The sequence below is a fragment of the Trichophyton rubrum genome (genome assembly GCF_000151425.1).
Source record: "Trichophyton rubrum CBS 118892 genomic scaffold supercont2.1, whole genome shotgun sequence".
In the NCBI taxonomy this organism is placed as follows: domain Eukaryota; kingdom Fungi; phylum Ascomycota; class Eurotiomycetes; order Onygenales; family Arthrodermataceae; genus Trichophyton; species Trichophyton rubrum.
The window spans coordinates 3,284,463-3,303,192 of NW_003456428.1; the positions used below are offsets into that span (position 1 = coordinate 3,284,463).

Consider the following 18,730-nt stretch of genomic DNA (forward strand, 5'->3'; position numbering starts at 1 on the left):
AACATTAGAAGTAAATATGTATTGTCTAACGAATTATGATCCCAGTATAAGAATGACCTGACTGGTTCTTTTGCAATAATCTATGTATAAGAGAACTCTGCAGCACATATATAGGTACCATCGCACAAAGTTGTAATATCGAAAGCGTAAAAAGGCTTGTTTTGATAAAGTGAACCCTAGAAATCCATACGTAAGGCGATAGTCGGTGCGTTTCTCTCCTGTCCCTGTTCATGTCGTTTGCTGTTATCTTCCTTTTGCCCAACCGTCTTGAGGATCTCTTCCAAAAGACCTTTCGAGCCTTGCTCCATATTGGTAGCAAAGCCCCTGAAAGCAATTTGATCTATCTTTGCAAGCTCTAATAGACGAGTTGCAGTTTCCTGGTAGACGCTAGCTCCGTCATGTTTAGCCCTTGTTAGAAAAGCTGGGATCAATAATGCCATTGCAGCAGGAATAGCAGCTTTCGTAAATGCTGGTGACCCCACGACGGACACTAAGGTTTGGGTAACATGAGATTTCATGTTCTCTGCATCGATTGGCGGCTCATTATTCATTCCAATCGGTGTCTTTGTCACAAATGCTAGAAGTCTAGGGAAGAGTGTGCGAGCTATTACTTCGTCGGTAGAAGAGCGGGCGCCAGGGTTTAAAAGGAGAGAGCGGACACAGCTAGCTGCAACACCCCCGAGGCCTAGATCCTGCAAACAATCAAGCAATTCTTGCATTGCTCGTGATATCAATGGGTCTTGGGGTGGAATAGCAGAACTGGCAGTTGTGAGGATAATAGTAATACCGAGGAGCGTATTTTTGGCGCAGGGGAGAGAAGTGTCTGATTCCCGACGTTGGGCAACAGTTAGAATGCCCAAGAACCTTGCCAAACATCCTCGGATTTGGCGGCTAACACTCAAGGCCTCTTGCCCCTGGGGGCAGGATTCTTTACTCTGAGATTCGCCGGGTTGACAGAGTTTTTGAAGGAAGCGTTTGAAGATAGGGAGAATCGTAGGAACAATTTCCGCTTGACAACTACCAGTAGCGAAGACCGTGGTGAATATATGCACTACGCATGTATGTAAGTCATCCCGAATGATGGATGGAAATACAGATGTGATGTCCACCAGCGAGGAGAGAGAATGCTGGATTAGAGAAATCGATTCCTCAGAAGTCTCAGATCGGGCTTTTGGCGACGATTCTCCAAGGTTGGGTAGAACACCTGCAATAACGAGTATGATATTGCGTGTTAACTCAAATAGCTGTTCGATATCATCTGATAGGTGCTCCGTAGAAGTGTTCTCTCTAGTTGCGGATGGATGGTGAAGGGAGAGACTTCTGACAATCTGGACTATAACGGACTGGATGGCTAAATTTTCGGTCATTACCATCCTGTTCAAAGTATCAATAGTTTCAGAAAAAATAGAATCCTGGTAAACTGCATTGCCAGCAACAGAAGGATGTAGAATTTTCTGTAAAGCCTGAAGGATTTCGAGTGTTTGGGCAGGAGTACAGCTCTGGCTGACCAAAGCGTCAAACGCCAGTCCAAAAAGGACGAAAAAGAAAGCTACTGGCTCGTCACGGTAGTTGATATGATTTCCTTTTTCTTTTGTTTCGCCAGTATGAACGGGGTCATCTTCGTTGCTTTCAGTCTTTTGAAGCTCCTGTTTACCGTTTAGTGCATCAAACACGAAATCACTATCCTTCTCAACGAGGCTGGCGATAGCATCAACGAAATTTAACCAAGAATCTTGATAGAACTAAGACAAGTACAATGTTAGAAGGCTGTATAGTTGATTGGGTCATAGGAATATATACCTTGAGAAGGATTTCGCGGTTAAGTGCTGAATAGATATCATCAGGATTATCAGATAAACTCATTGGGCCCATCGTACCAGATATCTCAGGTTCAAATCTTAAGCGTGCAAACTCCTGGAGGGAGGAGAGCCAAAGTGGAGTTAACATAGCTGTGTATGGCGATACTATATCCACAAGATAGGCTTGTTCACTGCTAGATATTTGCAACCGCGCCCATGCAGAATACAAGGCTAGTTTGACCATCACACGCGCGTTGGAATTGAGGCCTTTAAGATCTCCAATCTCAGTCATGTCTGGTTTCTCTATTGAGTGGGTTAGAATCCATTTCATAATAAGGGTTCGGACAGCACATACTAGCAAAGTTCTCAAGTCCAACAACAAGAAGCTTGAAGATACGGCCCATTCGTTCAACACTGGTAACTATCCCAGTTCCAACGAATGTGGCACAGACATTTATAGCCTCAGAAACAAGCTCTGGAGATGAATCCGCAGCGAACGCTGGAGTTAATGCAGATGCAATCTGGGCTTGATACTGCTCAAGTAGAGACGCTTCCGAAAAATCAGGATCAGGGGTTCGACCGAACAACTAACACAAATTAATTTAGTACTGCATTGACTCTTATGGCGTATTGATAATTCACCTTAAGCACTTGGTCCAGAATCTTCAGCCCCCAGATTCGTAGGTCAATGACGTTTGCCGTTGATGCAGAGAATGCCATCCGAACAATATCCCCAACTCGTTCCTGCAATGCAGCTTCAGCTGGTATGGTCTGATCGGCTAAGATTTCACCTTGAACCATCGTTAAAAGTTCACTAAGACATCCAATAACGAAATTTCGGGTTTGCCATTTGAGTAATTCTTGTCCGCCGGCGGACGTATCAGTGGCTTCTCTACTCTCACCAGTAACTGCCGTGGCAAATCCAGCAACTTCTTCATCCGGAAGATCAGAGGTTGCGGCGCCAGTAGCAGTAACAGGAGGAGGCGAGGCAGTTTCATCGCGTTTGGACCTTGTTTTCGTCAGAACCTTTTGGCATCTCTCGATCCAGGTTTTTGTGTTCGATAATCCGGTCTGCTGAAGCCAATTTACAATAATATCTTTGAGAAGTTTGTTCCCTGGATCATTATCGATTGCAATCCATAATTCATCTTCGAATGTTGATGATGCAGTTTGAATGACCCTACTGGCATCTCTTTTCATGAGATTGCTAAGGCCATAAACTGCAGCTTGCTTAACTTGCTTGTCTGTCGAGGCTAATTCTTTCTGTAGCCATTGCACATAACCTGAGAAATCCATATACTGTGGTGCATACAAGGACAAATGGTCTAGACACTGGGAGCTGACGTTTATCAGAGGAGCATCGCGTTCCAGTTGAAACTCCTTGACTATAGTGAAAACTAGATCCCTCGTTTTTGTAACATCTCTGAGGTCAGGCCCAACCACATTAACGAGAGCATCGACACATCGGCCAATTGCTAACGGTGTGGAGAATTCGGCTTCAAAATTTGAAGTCCCCGTGGTAGGTGCCTCGTGGTTGTGGGTATCTGCAACATATAGACGAGCCAGCATCCCGAAAGCTCCAGATACATAGGCCGAAAAGGTCAAGCCCGCGGAGTCTATAACACGCGCCAAACCCTCCAAGGCCCAGAAATGAACAACAGGATGGGGATCATTGCACAATGACATTAGGACACCAACAATAGTCTTCAAATGAAATCCTGCTGCCATCCCTCCGACTTGAGCATGGATGGAGCCTAGCGCAGCTGCGCACCCAGCTCGGGCATGGGGATCACGGTTTTCGACAATGACATCAACAAGTCTATTTATTTCCGAGTTTGTATACGCATTGCCAGAGCTGTTGCATAAACGGCCAAGCCCTTCAAATCCGATTATTCGGATGATATAATCAGGGTTTGTTATAAAAGTCTGATGCGGTATAAGACTTATGCCTTGAACAAGGGTGAAATCTAAAGTTACGTACCTGTATGAGCTCCTGGAAAAGTTTTTCAACTGCAACATGTTTTAGATTTCCAGGGAGATATGGGGTTTCGTTTACGGAAACTCGGAGTGTATATAGAAGAGCAATCGCAATATTAGCGGTCATAGCTGCTTTGCGTCCAGGGTTTCGATTGAGGCTATGTGATGACAGCATGGTTGCAATTTGCTCAACGCTACTTTCTTGAATCTTTGGGTTTTGTAGCGGGAGAGTAACAGAGAATAACTCAATTGCAGAATTGACAACTTCGGTTTGCGGTGGATCGGGAAGATAGTCTGAATTGATGTTTTTGGCATAGTAAAGCAATACGGAATCATGCTCTCTTGCATGACACATTGGAGTTATCAACTGTCAAAGTCAGTAGATAGCCCACTATACCTGGGAATCAAGTTGAACTCACAGAAGAGTCAATTGGATGGCCTGTGGCTTCAGTTACGCTCGTGTTAATAAAAGGTCCGGATCTTGACTGTCCGGGCACAAAATTGCGTACAAATCCCGTAACACCAAACCCGAAATTATCATCAAGATCCCATAAGGTATCAAAGTTTGCAGTGGAAGCAGCGATAGATGTCTCTAATGGGTTCGCGGAGGTGACATCTGGGTCGGCAAAACAAGATATCGCGAGGCCTAGGATACCAGAGAGAGGCAGATTGTCCATAGGATTAAGGTGGCTCAAATTGACTAGCTTGGCAAAACATTGTAGAACTCGTCGTCGAACCAAAGTTGCATAATCCGCAAGTTGAAGTGATGGGGATAATCGTTGGGAGATATCTTCGACGGCTTTCAACTTAGGGAGATGTTCCAAGAAAGAGACGCTCCCCTGAAGCATCATGGCAATTCTTTTCAATCCATCTAAAGTGATAAGCTTGCTATTATATTCCAGAAAGACTAGTATCGAGCTCAAAGCGCATTCTTTGACGTGGGCTAGAAAGCTCATTTCCAGTGGGCCACGCTTGGTAAGATTCTCCTTCGCTATTGGAGATAAGGCATTCTTCCATAACAAGAGAAGTTGCGAGAGATGTATCTTTGTAAAGTTTGGCCCCAATGGCATCAAACCTCCGATCAGGATCCAGGCTACCTGTATTTGAGTGCTAGCAACTCGAAGTTCCGAGCCTCCACTTGTCTTGAGAAGGTCTGTGGCTTGTGACAATACCTTGGCATAAACATCGACGGATCCGTATAGGGGCTGCAGCCGGGATGTACTTAGCATCGCGGAGAGGGCATGTGCGTAGCCAAGACAGCGAGGAGCAGACATGCGGATTGACGACAACTGGCCAAGCTCCCTTGCTAAACTGTTCATACATACTGTGACGCATGAGAGAAGCTGTTGAGGGCATGCAACGACAAAATTACGCATACAGTGAGCAATATGGACCTGGACGCTGAAATTTGGATGTTGAAGAAGTTGAAGCAAGGCTTCACGGCAGGTCTCTGCAACAGTTGCCGCAGCAGACCCGAGGGATTCGATGAGGGAAGAGAGCGCACTGAGAGCACTTATGAGGGTATATTTGCTAGGTTCTCGACGCTCAGGAACCACCTGGGGATAGTCCTTGAGGATACTATTGGAAATCCAATTAACCGCTGTCAACTGACTACTTTCACGGAGCATTTCTCTGCCTAGTACATCCTCGAGGATATGTTTGACATATTTCCGGGTAAGAAGGAGGCGATACCGGCTGTATGCAACAGTTTGGTTGTTTAAAAGAGTGACGAGTAAATGGTCTGCAATCTCCGTATAATAATCCTCGACTACTTTCCCACCAAATTCCTTGAGTAAAAGTTCATAGCACACCGCAATCGCGGCTCTAGCACGATTTCCTGTTGATGATTTACAGTAGTGGCTTGAAAGCTGGACTAAAAGGTCCTCCATTTTCAAGGATAGCGAGCTGTCAGCCTTGCGGCCTGACGGGGATTGGGTCCGGTCTATAATATCACCATCCACGGGATCCGTAGGCTGTCTTTTCAATGGCTTCTTGGTCCGAAGGGCCGTAGGCTTCGTGTTCAATATAGGCGTGCTGGAGTGGGCTTTCACCAAGAAAGTTGCAAGACAGCCCGCTGCTCCGTGCCTCACTGACGCAACAGAGCTGTCCATAACTTTCCATAGAGTGGTCTTCAAGTGTTCATAATCATTGGTATTCTTAAAATATGGTGTTGACTTGACTAGCTCCTGAAGGCACGAGCATGATCCAACCTGGACATTGTACGCTTTGTCATTGACAGCTGCGGTTCGAGCATGTTTCCATATATCACGAGCTGTAGCCTCATCAATCTGCGGCCCAATTCCTGCTATCACTTTCCTCAACGAAACGAACACACAATATCGTAACCCTGCGTTGTTCTGTGCCAGCTTTAGGAGTTTGAGGGTGGCTGAACAGACGGCACTGGACTGTCCCACCGCACCATCACCCGCAGCCACGAATATGTCACCCAGAGCCACCACAGCAGCAAACTTCGTCTTCAAATCAACTTCACTCTTGCCAAAATTAAGGATCCCTACCAGCTCCGTGACGGTATCAAAAAGACTTGCTCTATTTCCCTTGGAAAACACAGCACTGAAGCAGCGGCCAATGCCATTTCGTATGACCCGAGTTGGTACCGGCGATACCAGGCGGAGGATCTTTAACAGTTCCTGTTTTATAAAATTCTGCTGCGCGCACAGTGTCTCCTTGTCCAGCGTCACCGTATACTGAACGAGGTCCGAAGTGTAGGTAAGGAGGTAGAGGTCCTGCTGCTCGGAGGGGAGGGCGTGGAGCTTCGAGACGTCGAGTTCGGCGCGCGGTTGGCCAGCGCGGTCACCGCTGGAGGGCCGGGAAGCAACTTCGGAGGAAGACATTATATCACTATTCACAGCATTCTATCTCCTTGTCGTCCTCTCGTTTTTATTGCTGGTGTTGTTGTTCTTCGCATCCAGCTTGAGGGTCCAATGCGACCTGCCCAAGCCAGGTCCACTGAGGTCGCCCCGGGCTCGGTCAGATCTAGACGGCGCGGATTAACTTCAAGCCGGTCTTTAAAGGGCGGACGGGTCCGAATCGGGAGCTATTTCTTCAGGTACGTAACTACATCGCATCGTCTTCTACGAGCTCCTGGATCCATCAATTGCGCTCCAGAGCTTTGCGAAATGGCAGCAATATTTGGGCGTAGGTTTTTTTCGAGTCCTCGGATTCAACCGTCCTGGACTTGCCGCAGCTGTCGTTACATCTCGAGCAGCCGGATACTCCAGTCTGGACACAATCGCTGGTCGACAATAAGGCATGATAAAGGCAAAAACGATGCTGCAAAGAGCAAAGAGCGTCAAATATTTAGTAAAGACATTATCCAGGCATCAAAACGTACGTAATTCCATGTCTGCTGTGCTACCGGTGGCTGACAATGCTTAGTATACGGTCCAGACCCGAAGACGAATCCTCGACTTGCCCTTGTTATAGCGAATGCCAAACGGAGCGGAATGCCGAAACCGACCATAGAAGCAGCAATTGCAAGAGGACAGGGCATCACAGCAGCTGGAGCAACATTGGAATCACTCACCATTGAGGGAATGCTACCACATTCCGTTGCTGTTGTGGTGGAGTGCTTGACGGACCAAAAAGCCAGAGCTCTGCAAGATATTCGAGCTATTATCCGGCATTCCGGAGGATCAAACACACCCACGACTTTCTTATTCGAGAAAAGGGGCAAGATAGTGTTTGAGCAGAAGCCCGACCTTGATGTTGACAGCTATCTTGAACTGGCAATTGACGCTGGTGCGACAGATGTCGAGGCAGACGAAAATAACCGTCTTATCGTTTACACAGAGCACTCAGCTACAAAAGCAGTGGCCGACAAGATGTCTGCTGCCACGGATCTGGTTACGGAGAGCATTGATATCATATGGGATCCAAACCAAGACACTCTTGTTAAGCTTGAGTCTGAAGAGGCCCGCGGTACAGTAGAAAATATAGTAAATGAGCTCAGGGATGATCCCAGCGTCCAGGATATCTATATCAATTGTCCGGACATACCGACTCAATGATAACTGGGACTGGGCTATTCCTACCCTTGCCTCAAAGTCATCATCGAATTCCTCATCAATCGACTGATTCCTTCAGACCCATGCTTGTCCAGCCATTCGAGCATCTTCAGTCGGTATTCTTGCCAGTCAACCTTGATACCTCCGGCTTTATGTAGAGCATTCAGTGCCTTTTGGGTCACTGGCCATGTTAATCGCGCCAGTATCTCTTGTCCGTCTTTTCCAGCAATAGACTCTAGATTTCTGAAACACATTGCCGACATGCCACACAATGCGGCGTGATGGCTCAAGGAAAATATAGATGCAAGCCGCAGTCTGTAAATACCACCATTTTTACCTTTTTTCGCTAGGTCCTCGCCTACCTCCTGGATATACTCGGTGAGCAATTCAACCACGTCGCTTCTCACGAGGCAGCCAAGAGCATTAGGCTCATCGTCATTCAACCCCCTATTTCGCCATAGTAGGTTGCAGATATCTAGAACATATCCGTTGAGGCTGGACACAACAGCATCTGCATACGGCTGCCTAGGGGCATCACCTGCAGAAGCTGTAGTTGCTAGGGACTGTTCAAAGGAAGATTTATAAATCGCTATCACGTTGCTCATCAATGACATATGGCTGAGAACCGGTGTGAAGATGAGGAGGTATACACTCTCGGGAGGAGGGGTGTTTAGCCGTATGAGTGGATTAGTTGGAGCATGAACGTACAACTCGGCTAGTTGTGTGTAGAATTGCATGACAGGTAAACTAGAGGGCCGTGAGTCCTTGACTGGGTGGGTACCACAGGTTGCTGGGCATTCCATTAAAGTCAACGACATCAACTCGGCCCTCTGGACTACGCTCACCAAGTCAAGGGCCTGATCAACAGAGGTCTTCGACCGGAGAATACTGCCATAACGCCGTATTAGTGTGGTATAATACTGAAGAACCAAACTTTTGGACTCCATAGTGTTGTCCAAAATCGCATTCTCCAAGTGCAGAAAATATTGGCGAAAAGTGTCGTCACTAAGAGGCACATATTCTAGGAGCTTCAGCACCGCTGCTCGATGGCTTGTTCCATCCCACACAGGCAAGTAATGTTGGAGGAACTTATCAACAGAGCCAGGAAAGGCCTGTATGGAGTTCCTTTGTCAGCCTAAATTATAAATCGTTATCAAGGGTAAAGGGAAAAAATTTACCTTTGTATATCTCACATATCGGACCAGGCTATCAAGGACAAAACCTAGCTCTTCAGACAAAGTATTTTCTTCTCGCAGTTGATCCAGTTCGTCTTCAAAGAAGTTTGTAAGCCAGCTTTCCATCCGTTGTAGTGCTTCTTTATTCTGCACTAGAAGTAAGAATTTCTGGCTTAGGGGTTCCATTAACGCGGAAGCTATCTGGTTCGGAAGCTCAATTTTGTCTAGTTTCTTGACGAAATCTCGCACATTGGTGAGTTCTTCTAGAGATGTAAAACCGCGTCGGACACGAGAAGTTTTAGGAACGGGTATAACAACCTCAATCCGGCTCCTTTTGACACCATCTCGGCGGATAGCCTGAAAGCCTTCTGGGGAAATCCGGGGAGCAGAATTTGCAGCCCTCTCCTGAAGTGATTTCATGTGCGCGGTCCATTCCTGGTCAGGATGTTTGAAAAAGTAGGTTGCTCGCCGGCGAGGAATCGCCGTATCATCAACTATAATGTCAGGATAATAGCTTTTATAGACTCGCAGCAGACCCCAAAGCTCTCTTTCATCACCACCCGTGTTGCGGATTAGCTCCAAAAGGGCCCATACACGGAATGGTTTGACATGTTTCCTCCGAGTGATGAGCGAGAGTAAATGACAGATCAGGCGGCGCAAACTAATCATATCTAAGTTATCAAAGAGGACGCTATAGAATTTTTCTAGGTGAGTCCGGTTCACTAGGCAATCATAGACCAGTAGAAGCCATCTCAAAAGCAAATTTTGCGTCGCTAGAGACGGTTTTGATTTTGTAGCTCCGAGAGAGCAAATCACTCGAGACACAACTTTTGCTGGAACTCTCTCAGCGGGGTATAAATTTTTGATTATTGAAGTCACAATTGACTGATCAAGGTGTCTAAATGACACGACAACGTTCAGTATACGATCTAGTATGTTTGTTTTCAGCCCAGAGTCAAAGGCCGAAGAAACTATCACTTTCACCAGCTCAGCAACAGTTGTATGTCGCTGCTTTGCAGGCACATTTGCAACTTAATCCAATTAGCGCAATTCCAGGGATAGTTAACAAAAACAAAGATCAAATTTACCACTCTCAAGCTGCTCTACAGCCTCTTCCAATGTCCAAGCCATTGTAGTATATATTTCCTTCGACGGTTATATTAATATTCGTTACTTGCTTGACTTCTGTGTTGGTGATTAACTATCGCGTTTCTTACGCGCCCCGAAGGAACACTCAGGAACAAAGTTCGCCTAGTGAGAGTCAAATTTGTTTACGTAATATGCAAATTATATACATACTACGAGGAAAGAACAAAGATGCATTGAGAAGATTACGCGAATGAAAGGTATAATATATCTAAGTACCCTAGGCTGAACTCTTAGATAAGAATGAATTGTTTCCACAAAGAGGAACCCAGAGACGGGAGTTGGGCGGCACAGAGATATATGAGGGTTGAATGGAAACAGGAAACATAAGAAGAGAGAGGAAGGAGAATAAAAATATACGGTAAGTTCATAAATCAAAGCATAACCCGGCTGGCGTGAAAATGACAAATAAGTACAGGGCACATGGCGAGCCGAGTATATCCATGCTCAGCTCAAGAGGAGCCATTCGCAGGCTTGTGGATGGGTTGTCCATTCGTTCAATCCGGATGAGCCTCTGGGATTATTGTCGTGACCTCTGGCGCGAGATCTAGTTGGTGCACTGTTGCCATCTGACGTGGACGATTTGCTTAAAGCTCGTGTCGACGGAGTCGTTGGTGAGAATACCGCGAGCGTTGCGGTCAGTAGAGGTGAGTCTGACTTGGGAGTTAATGTTCAAAGCACCGTTAGCTCCACATGGAGACCAGACAGTAGAGGTCTGGTTGGCTTCGTCGTGAAGGATGTAATCCTTGTCAATTGGGCCCTTCCATGTGGTGCTCGTGGAGGTCTGAGTAGTACATTAGTGTAGAGCTCAAAACCAGGAAAGGTGAGACAAGAGAGAACTAACCTGCTCGGTCTGACCAGAGAAGTAGTAGATGGACTTCTGGGTACCAGAGACACCCTTCTCAAGGTTTGCGTATCCACGGTAATCCGCAGAGAAGACAGAGAACTGGAATCCACCTGGGTAGCGGAGATTGATGTTGAGTTGGCAGTTCTTGCGGTTCTCCTTGGTATTGACACCCGGCCCAATCTGAGCCACATATTGATCAAAGATGAGGGTCATGACCTGGCGGTCGTCGGACAGAACATGGCTCACAGTGCCATCAGGGCATCCAGTGCCGCCATAGGTGACACCAACAATGTGAACCTTGTCTGGGTCAGGAGCGTTGCCGCCACCGTTATCTGGAGGGAGATCAGCGCGCTTTTCGACGCCGCGAGTTGGAACGCTACCACCGGGGAAGTTGGGGAGGTCCAAGGTACGAGTGCCTGGAGTTCTGTCACCTTCAAGTGGCTGGGCGGTAACAGCAAGGGCCTGGGCCAAGAGAGCAAGAATAGCTGCAGACTTCATCTTGAGATGGAACAATGTGTTGACTAATTCTCAGGTGGTGAATGAGAGAGATATTGGTATCGAGCTGAGATGTAAGGGAAAGAAATAAACGGAACATTGGGGACACGCATTGGGTTTATATAACTTTTCTCTGGGATATGGCCAGGATTGACAGATCAGATCAGGGTGGTATCGAACGATAGCGGATACCCTCTATAGACCACAAGTTCGTGTTCATCTTCCGACCATACGCGAGATCAAACCTCCATGAGAGTTGTCCAAAGTGAACCAATATCTGAGAGTGTTGCATCTTCGTGACCCAAACCAGCCGTCCAGCATCCCACCTGACCGCAGCTATCACAGAATATGGCCAATGCCAAGTCACTGGAGCCAGACTTTGCATATGGAAGACGGGGAAACGTGGAGACGTCATGATGCATGCGAAATGATGGCTGTCCTCTTTTCGCCAACGGAAGTTAAAAAAAAAGCCCCAATGCATCATTGTTATCAGAAATCTAATTTCCGCTCCAGCTGCTAGTAAAATAGACTGCACTCTCTAGCGGCACAGCTGATATGTCAGGTCCAGCGGATAACAAAATACTAGGAATAACAAGAGAAAGGGGAAGTGGACTGGACCCCCGGTACCATGCGTGCGTTTGCTACACCAAAGTTAACGGTGCCAGCACGGTTCACAGGACCCAGCACCAGCAGGCCGGCAACCCAGGCAGGGAGTACGAGATGATACGAGGGGAGCCTTGCATCCCCAGAAGAGGCCATCATGAAGAAGAAACGGATCAGTCAACTGTTTTTTTATGCCCAGCCTTGTCGAAATAGAGAAACCTGGGGTAACCCTAGAACCGAAGGGCGGTTTCAGGTAGAAACAGCCCTCCCTGCCCATGATCCAAGGTCGGCCTTTTGAAGGCCGGCACAGTAACCATCAAAACATCATATCTGAGTGAAAAGAGACGACTGTCTAGAGAGTTCTGGCATCTAGAGTCTCCCTTTTCGCTGCAATGTCGATGTTTATGTCGATGTTTTGCAGATCCGACGATCAAACTCCACGAGCTTAATCGTGGGTCTTGGCGCGGGTGATTATTAATCCGGGAGATAAACATGTCCACTGCCACCTAAGAGCCTACTGCTCATGTGACTTGTTTATAATGGAACCTTAAGAAGAGGCAACCAGCAACATCGTCGAGCACGCCAGCAACGCCGGGACATCTGAGAAGACATCAAGACATCCAAGACGGCGGCTGCATCGAAGAGCATGCATGGTATCACCCTCGACCCTGTTTATCTCGCTTCAGTTAACTTCTGCTGATAAACATCACCTAGCACTAATATCTGGGGTTGAAGTCCTCAGCAGTCTATTATACTTTTCTCGCCTCTGCACCAGGACGGGATTGCTTTCTTACCCTTGACCGTTTTCAGATGCATTTCCGAGGACAAGGAAGAGTTATGTCGTGGCCAACATGCTAGTCTAGGGGATCCCAGCGTCAGGCTGCCAAATTAACCGCGCACACCAAGTCCGTGACGTTTGCCCTTTTTTAGTCAGGTACATGGGACTTTGATCTGCGTGCGTTCTTCTGATGTTCGAGTAGCATTCGATCAGCGCCCAAGGGGATGCCATTACTTGTCCGATTTTAGGGTATGTAAGATGGAGCACAATACCCTCTGGGAATCACAGAGAAGTTCTGTATGGCTGGCTACCCCGCTCAGGCTCGATGCTGAATGAAGTCTGTCGTGCATTTCATGCTAGGATAGCCCTCCCCTTGAGCCGTGGATTCCCATGCAGCATTTCCCTGACAATGGCAAATCTAATGGGGCCTAAAGATACTCTCCGCAAAGCCATACTCAAGGATATCAAAGGCTATCTAGGAAAGTCAAAAGATACAACTCCCGGTGGCTGTATATGCTTTTGTTATGGAAGTATACCAAGGAAGATATGCCTGATACTTCCTCTATGGCCAAGGCACTACCCCTGGCAATTTGCTGGCCAGATGTAAAAGCCCGAAATTCCAGAATCATGGTAATGATGATCGCCCTCATGCACGCTATAGAGCTGCAAGTGTACTAGACTAGTTAGACCACTTCTGAAACACTCAGATCGTATGAAGGACATAAAACCACCCCTCTCGCTCTTCCTAAAACCGGTAAAGCTAAGCTACGGAGTACCACTCGTGGCATCATCTTCAGTCTCTGAAGTAGAGTTTGGATAAATGGGATTTGTCTCTGGGACTGTGGGGAGACGGCTGGGTATGTCTACATCGTCTTATCCTATACGCAGGGGTGTTAGCGACGATCTTGCTATTTTGATTCTTGCAAGTACAGGGGCAGCAGGAAGGATATATTAGTCTCGGAATACGGCCTTTGAGAAGGTATACTGCTCGCTCACATTACCTTTCATAATGGGGTGTATTTCGTGCTTCGTATAAGTCCGCCTGTTCTGTCTCATCCACCCTTTACTTCGTTGGTAATGATGTGTGTGGGCCAGGGGCTCACTCGTGTAAATAAGGTATCCCAATCCATTACAAAGCTTTCCGGTTCGAATACTGTAGGGCACATGTATACGGTGTATTATTAGTATAGTATTCACAAGGGGAGGGAGGGGGGTCTACTTATTCTACAAGAATATGACTATCCGTGAGTTAAATTCAATATCTCTATCTAGCCCGAAGATTGTCAAAACTATACTCGATATCAACAGGGAGAAGCCATGGGCTGTGCCTTCATTAAGACAGGGTATGCTATGGCAGAATAATGCACCGCTTCTGGTTATCAACAGGTGCTGCACTATTGGGGACATTAACCGATTATTTCGTATATATGGTTTTCATTTTTAGAGTGAGTGATACCCTTCCTGATTCCCCCAATGCTCACATAAAAGAAAAAGGAATACTGGATGGCTGCCTGGGACGGAATGGCCCGGTAGAATGGAGCACTGATTGCAGTTTACTTCCTTTTCCGCATGGAGCCCTTTGATGACGCCTTTGCGGAAGAGAAAACTTCACTCTCACCCGCTTTGACTGCGGGAGCGGACGGTTCTTCTGTCTTCGAATCGCCACCGGAGGTATTCTCCTCGCTCTTCTGAGTGGCTTGCACCTTTTCCTCTTCTTCGTCGTCATCTCCCCCTTGGCCAAATTCGTTGACTCGCGTGTAGTCAACCTTGTACTTCCAGCTTTGATAGAGCCAGATGAAGAAGATAATGTCATCTCGGAGGGTTGCAAGTCGATGCAGCGTTGGCATCTTGATGGTAAATGCAAATAAGTCATCGATGAATGTGTTCAGGAACTTGTAAGTGAGCGCTTTTCCGGGCATATGTGCAACAGACTATTGCCATGTTGCGTTAGCTAAAGCGATTTCTCTGGATGTATAAACAGGCGCGAAAAATTCACTGACCTTGAGACGATAGTTGATATACAGGCTTGGAACCATCATGAGGAAACCATAGGCATAGACACTACCAACAAGCGTCTCAATAACATAGGAGTACCATGACTTGTGGGTCTCATACAGCAGGCTGTATATGGCGTACCCAATCAATAACGGAACGGCAGCAATGTACAACCATTTGAATGCAATTTCATCGTACTCCTGAGTTTTCTTTTCGGTCTCACTAAGCTTGTGTTTGTCCTCAAGAACAATTATGTATGGGAGGAATGAGAGGTATGAGTTAGCTGGTGGGGGGCGAATGCGGACGTTAGCCGACTTTGTGATTTTCCAAGCTTCAACGACTATACCAAAGCCTTGACCACCGAGAATCATCCATGATGTATTCTCATTATTGTCAAGCAGGTACAAGAAAATGATCAGCTGCATGAAGACATTTGCAATTATTGTACGGACAGAAGTTCCAACGACGTCCTTCTTCTTCCTCCAGTGGGACTAGTAACTCGGTAAGTATTTGCCATTCAGATTTGTACATGCACAAGGGCTAAACGGGGATACGTCACTTACGATGTCATTCTTGAAAGCGAGGAACTCGAATATCGTATGCAAAACACCAACAACACCGGTGGTGATAAGAAGATAGATATTGGTATCCAAAAGCACTTCCTTAATCATCTCAACCTCGCTCCCATCACCCGACGTAGGTGGGATTGGGCCCCCAAAGGCCGCCTGATGCTGCTTCTGCTTGGAATCATCCTCAATGCTAGACATTATGGCGAACTGCCATTGCTTGATGGTGTTCAAGGTAATGCGCAGTGGAACTTCGTTGACAGTGGAGTTGAGCTCTATCATATGGTTCCTAAGCTGCCAGAAACGATTGAAGAAGAAAGTCGGATAATACCAGCCTAGTTCCCCAGAGCCATCTCTGGCACCGGTCCGTTCCAGCTGAAGGAACCGGCGAATAGAGGGATGAGTGGACTGGAGACTTATAGCCCCCTGGTCAGGAACGAGAGATACAGTGAGGTTTGGGTGGTAAAAGGAGCCAATCTTCACTACTTTTGGCTCTTCTTCCACCACTTCAGTCTCATTAGCTGCATCCAATAGGTTCCGGAGCTTTTTGGCTTTTTTTTTTGGCAGATACTGGTTAACTGGGTGAGAAAAGTTATACGCTGTGTTAGAGCTATAACCTTCCTGATTCGAGTACTGCGGATGTCCCGAAAGTGCAACAAAAAAGTGAGCCCAGAGAGTCTCATTATTCTGCACTGCCTTTGGGATGAACACAGTAGTACTGATTTCTCGAAGCTCCTTTGTGTCTGCAGTATCAAATTCCTTCTCATCTAGTACCTTGCTATCCTTTGGGAGGGGAAATGTAGTAGATGGCGTAATGTGTATCGCAATGTCTAGCTTGCTGTCCGGTTCCCACATCGGCACAGCCTTAACTGGAAAATAAGTCGCGTTTGTAATTGTGTCCTGGTCGGGCCGTTCGGAGAATTTTGGGAAAGAGTTCTTGACAGCAGCTGCGCCGCCAGCGCCATTGGGTGCGTTCCAATAGTTCATAGCCTTCGTCAGCACGAACTGGGAGACCACTAGCATGATAAACCCCTTTAACATGGGCTGGAGGGCCGACTGTAGCTTGTGAGAGCTTGTGTTAGCCTTGTCTACGTCGGAAGTAGGTTCCAGATGGCCGACTCACGGTCTCCTCCTCCTGCCGCGCATTACCTCTGGGTGCTTCTGGCATCTTTGCTGTCGAAGCAAGCCTCGAGAGTGACTATCCAAAACCGACTGAGTCTCGCGGCGTGCGTTGTCGAGACGAAGGTGTTGTCGAAGTCGTAGAAGAAGCGCCAGATATCTTTTACGTTATCGCCCGAGGTGCGAGAACAGCCAATGAGAGCGCAGCGTCCCGCCGCAATCTAGCAATAAACCAAGATCGCAACCAAAAGAGCCGCCGCCGCCGCTTCAAACTCCGACGAAACAACCGACATGCGACTGGCTCTTTAGGCCCGTTCGACGCTGAGAGAGATACACACGCCGTGGCCGGCCGGAGTTGCTCTTCCGCTGGGCCTCGAGATGGGCTTTCAATTTACCCGCAAAGCGAATCAATAATGGAAAACAACCTCGCAGGCACAGGAGCACCACCAGCGCCATCTGCCGCTGCAACAGCTTCATCAGCAGGCCAATCCCAGTTTCCGGCACATGAGAATCCGCGAGTCTGGCTGTTTTCCTCTGGTGACTCTCCCATAGGAATTTCGTTAGCTCGCCAGATCCTTGCGCATGGCGACTACGTGGTTTGCGGCCGCTGTCCCGCAGACTCTGAACGAGAAAATCCCAGGGTCACTGCTTTCGAAGACTTCCTCGAAGAGCTAGACAATGCGGAACCGGGCCAGGAGACTAGCGGCTGGAAAGAAAGATTTGATGTTGTGAATCTTGATATCAGGTATGAATGGAGTGGCATACAGCTTCAATGACGGAAAACTAGGGACATGGGGAGACGCGCCTCTCATGACAAAGGCTAACTTAGATGTCTATAGGATAATGAGCGACTGCCAGGCTGCAATTGCTAGCACGATAAACAAATACGGAAGAATTGACATCGTTCTCTGCTGCACAAGCCAAGGTGTGCCCGTCGAACCCTCCCTGATTAGCTTCTACTCGAACGACAGTTGCTGATATGAGCGTTGGTAGCCGTCATTGGATCTGTTGAAGAGCTTGCGACTTCAGAGCGAGCAAGAATGCTGCTGAAAGACCAGTTTGAAACTAACTACTTTGGACCCGTGAACTTGATCAAGTCTGCTCTTCCACAAATGCGGCTCCAGAGATCCGGGCATCTTATGGTCCTGGGGGGAATTAGTAAGATTAATATCCTTAACTACACGAACCTCTCGTCGCGCAATATGCTAATGTAATAATAGCCGGGCATATCGGAACACCTGGTCTTGGAGTATACTGTGCTGCAGAATGGGCATTAGACGGTTATTGTGACGTGAGCCATACCTGTCAAACCCCTCCTCAAGACGATATATTTATTAATATATGCAACAGAGCCTTGCATACGAGGTGGCGCCATTCAATATTCGAATCACAATCCTCCAAAGCAGCGTTGAGATAGGGGTACTGTCCAATCTGATCACTAGCGTCCCACCACTTGACGCCTACAATCCAGCCCAAAACCATGCTCCCCTTTTTCGAAGAATTATGAACAGCGTACTTTCCCAGCTTCCGGGTTTCAGCGGATATGCCCGGTCAGCCCATTTCCCGCCAAGTACACAGGCGCCGTTGTCTTCTCCAGGAAGTGTGAAGCAAGAGTATACAAAAGATAATGACGAGCCTCTCTCCGCATCTTCTGGCGTCTCACTTTATCCACCACTCGGCTCTGAGCATCTGGAAATGCTTATGGGGGAAACCATGTATGCGGTCACTGCCATTGGAGGTCATGAAGACCCGCCTGCCAGACATATAGTTGGAGCAGAGTCGGTTGCACGTGTGAAGGAGAAATTGAAGACGGTCAGCGAAGAGCTCGAAGACTTCATCGAGTGCAGCTGTGCTGTGGATATTAATAGCACAGAGAATCCTTCTAGGGTCACGAGCGACGAGGTAGTGGTCCAATCTGAGACTTAAAGCGGCTTTGTAGATATATCTTGGCTATGTGACATCATGACCTTATGTTCATGTATATACTTACGATGGTGTAGACCAAGAAAAACGTGAAATGGTACAACTTCGGCAGTTCGTATTCATTAATCAATTCCTAAAAATATGCCAAGACTATTTCCTCCGGAAATAGTCCCGCGGAACATGCCCATGAAGTTATTCAATTGAAAAATCTATCCAGGATGAGCCATTATCGTACAAAGGGAAATCCAGGGATCTAGGGCATATTCAAGCGGGCTCCAATTT

General features: G+C 47.2%; 6 protein-coding genes across 7 annotated transcripts; 2 read left to right on the plus strand and 4 right to left on the minus strand.

Annotated features, from left to right (window-relative positions):
• Positions 1-176: 176 nt before the first annotated feature.
• Positions 177-6,787, minus strand: TERG_01237 (uncharacterized protein; the record flags this gene model as incomplete). The annotated part of the gene is made up of 6 exons (XM_003239207.2): positions 4,196-6,787; positions 3,781-4,143; positions 2,442-3,725; positions 2,155-2,386; positions 1,801-2,102; positions 177-1,742 (listed from the first exon to the last, which is right to left on the minus strand). The coding sequence occupies exons 1-6, from the start codon at positions 6,626-6,628 to the stop codon at positions 177-179; spliced, it is 6,180 nt and encodes a 2,059-aa protein (XP_003239255.1). The 5' UTR covers positions 6,629-6,787.
• A 453-nt stretch (positions 6,788-7,240) lies between these two features.
• On the plus strand, positions 7,241-7,804 carry TERG_01238 (uncharacterized protein; the record flags this gene model as incomplete). Its single annotated transcript, XM_003239208.2, has 1 exon — positions 7,241-7,804. The coding sequence occupies one exon, from the start codon at positions 7,241-7,243 to the stop codon at positions 7,802-7,804; it is 564 nt and encodes a 187-aa protein (XP_003239256.2).
• Positions 7,805-7,824: 20 nt separating this feature from the next.
• TERG_01239 (uncharacterized protein) lies at positions 7,825-10,107 on the minus strand (the record flags this gene model as incomplete). The annotated part of the gene is made up of 3 exons (XM_003239209.1): positions 7,825-8,913; positions 8,980-10,007; positions 10,065-10,107. The coding sequence occupies 3 exons, from the start codon at positions 10,105-10,107 to the stop codon at positions 7,825-7,827; spliced, it is 2,160 nt and encodes a 719-aa protein (XP_003239257.1).
• A 562-nt stretch (positions 10,108-10,669) lies between these two features.
• Positions 10,670-11,467, minus strand: TERG_01240 (uncharacterized protein; the record flags this gene model as incomplete). Its single annotated transcript, XM_003239210.1, has 2 exons — positions 10,670-10,906; positions 10,967-11,467. 2 exons carry the CDS (start codon positions 11,465-11,467, stop codon positions 10,670-10,672), a joined length of 738 nt encoding a protein of 245 aa, XP_003239258.1.
• Positions 11,468-12,343: 876 nt separating this feature from the next.
• TERG_01241 (uncharacterized protein) lies at positions 12,344-16,708 on the minus strand. Of its 2 annotated transcripts, XM_047747732.1 has the most exons (3): positions 15,404-16,708; positions 14,846-15,331; positions 12,344-14,776 (listed from the first exon to the last, which is right to left on the minus strand). In XM_047747732.1, the coding sequence occupies exons 1-3, from the start codon at positions 16,445-16,447 to the stop codon at positions 14,399-14,401; spliced, it is 1,908 nt and encodes a 635-aa protein (XP_047603696.1). In that variant the 5' UTR covers positions 16,448-16,708; the 3' UTR covers positions 12,344-14,398. The 2 variants fall into 2 exon arrangements, with proteins under 2 accessions (XP_047603696.1, XP_047605368.1); XM_047749258.1 differs by having other exon boundaries at positions 12,344-15,331.
• A 230-nt stretch (positions 16,709-16,938) lies between these two features.
• On the plus strand, positions 16,939-18,451 carry TERG_01242 (uncharacterized protein; the record flags this gene model as incomplete). The annotated part of the gene is made up of 5 exons (XM_003239212.1): positions 16,939-17,270; positions 17,365-17,450; positions 17,519-17,683; positions 17,746-17,816; positions 17,876-18,451. 5 exons carry the CDS (start codon positions 16,939-16,941, stop codon positions 18,449-18,451), a joined length of 1,230 nt encoding a protein of 409 aa, XP_003239260.1.
• Between the last annotated feature and the right edge of the window lie 279 nt (positions 18,452-18,730).

What these genes read in the sequence shown, in the direction of transcription:
- TERG_01241 (XM_047747732.1), bottom strand. Translation starts at nt 16,447, where the DNA reads ATGTTAAAGGGGTTTATCATGCTAGTGGTCTCCCAGTTCGTGCTGACG. An exon ending in TCGCTTTCAAGAATGACATC is followed by an intron (nt 15,332 to 15,403) that starts GTAAGTGACGTA and finishes CCGAGTTACTAG; the next exon opens with TCCCACTGGAGGAAGAAGAA. An exon ending in ATATCAACTATCGTCTCAAG is followed by an intron (nt 14,777 to 14,845) that starts GTCAGTGAATTT and finishes ACATGGCAATAG; the next exon opens with TCTGTTGCACATATGCCCGG.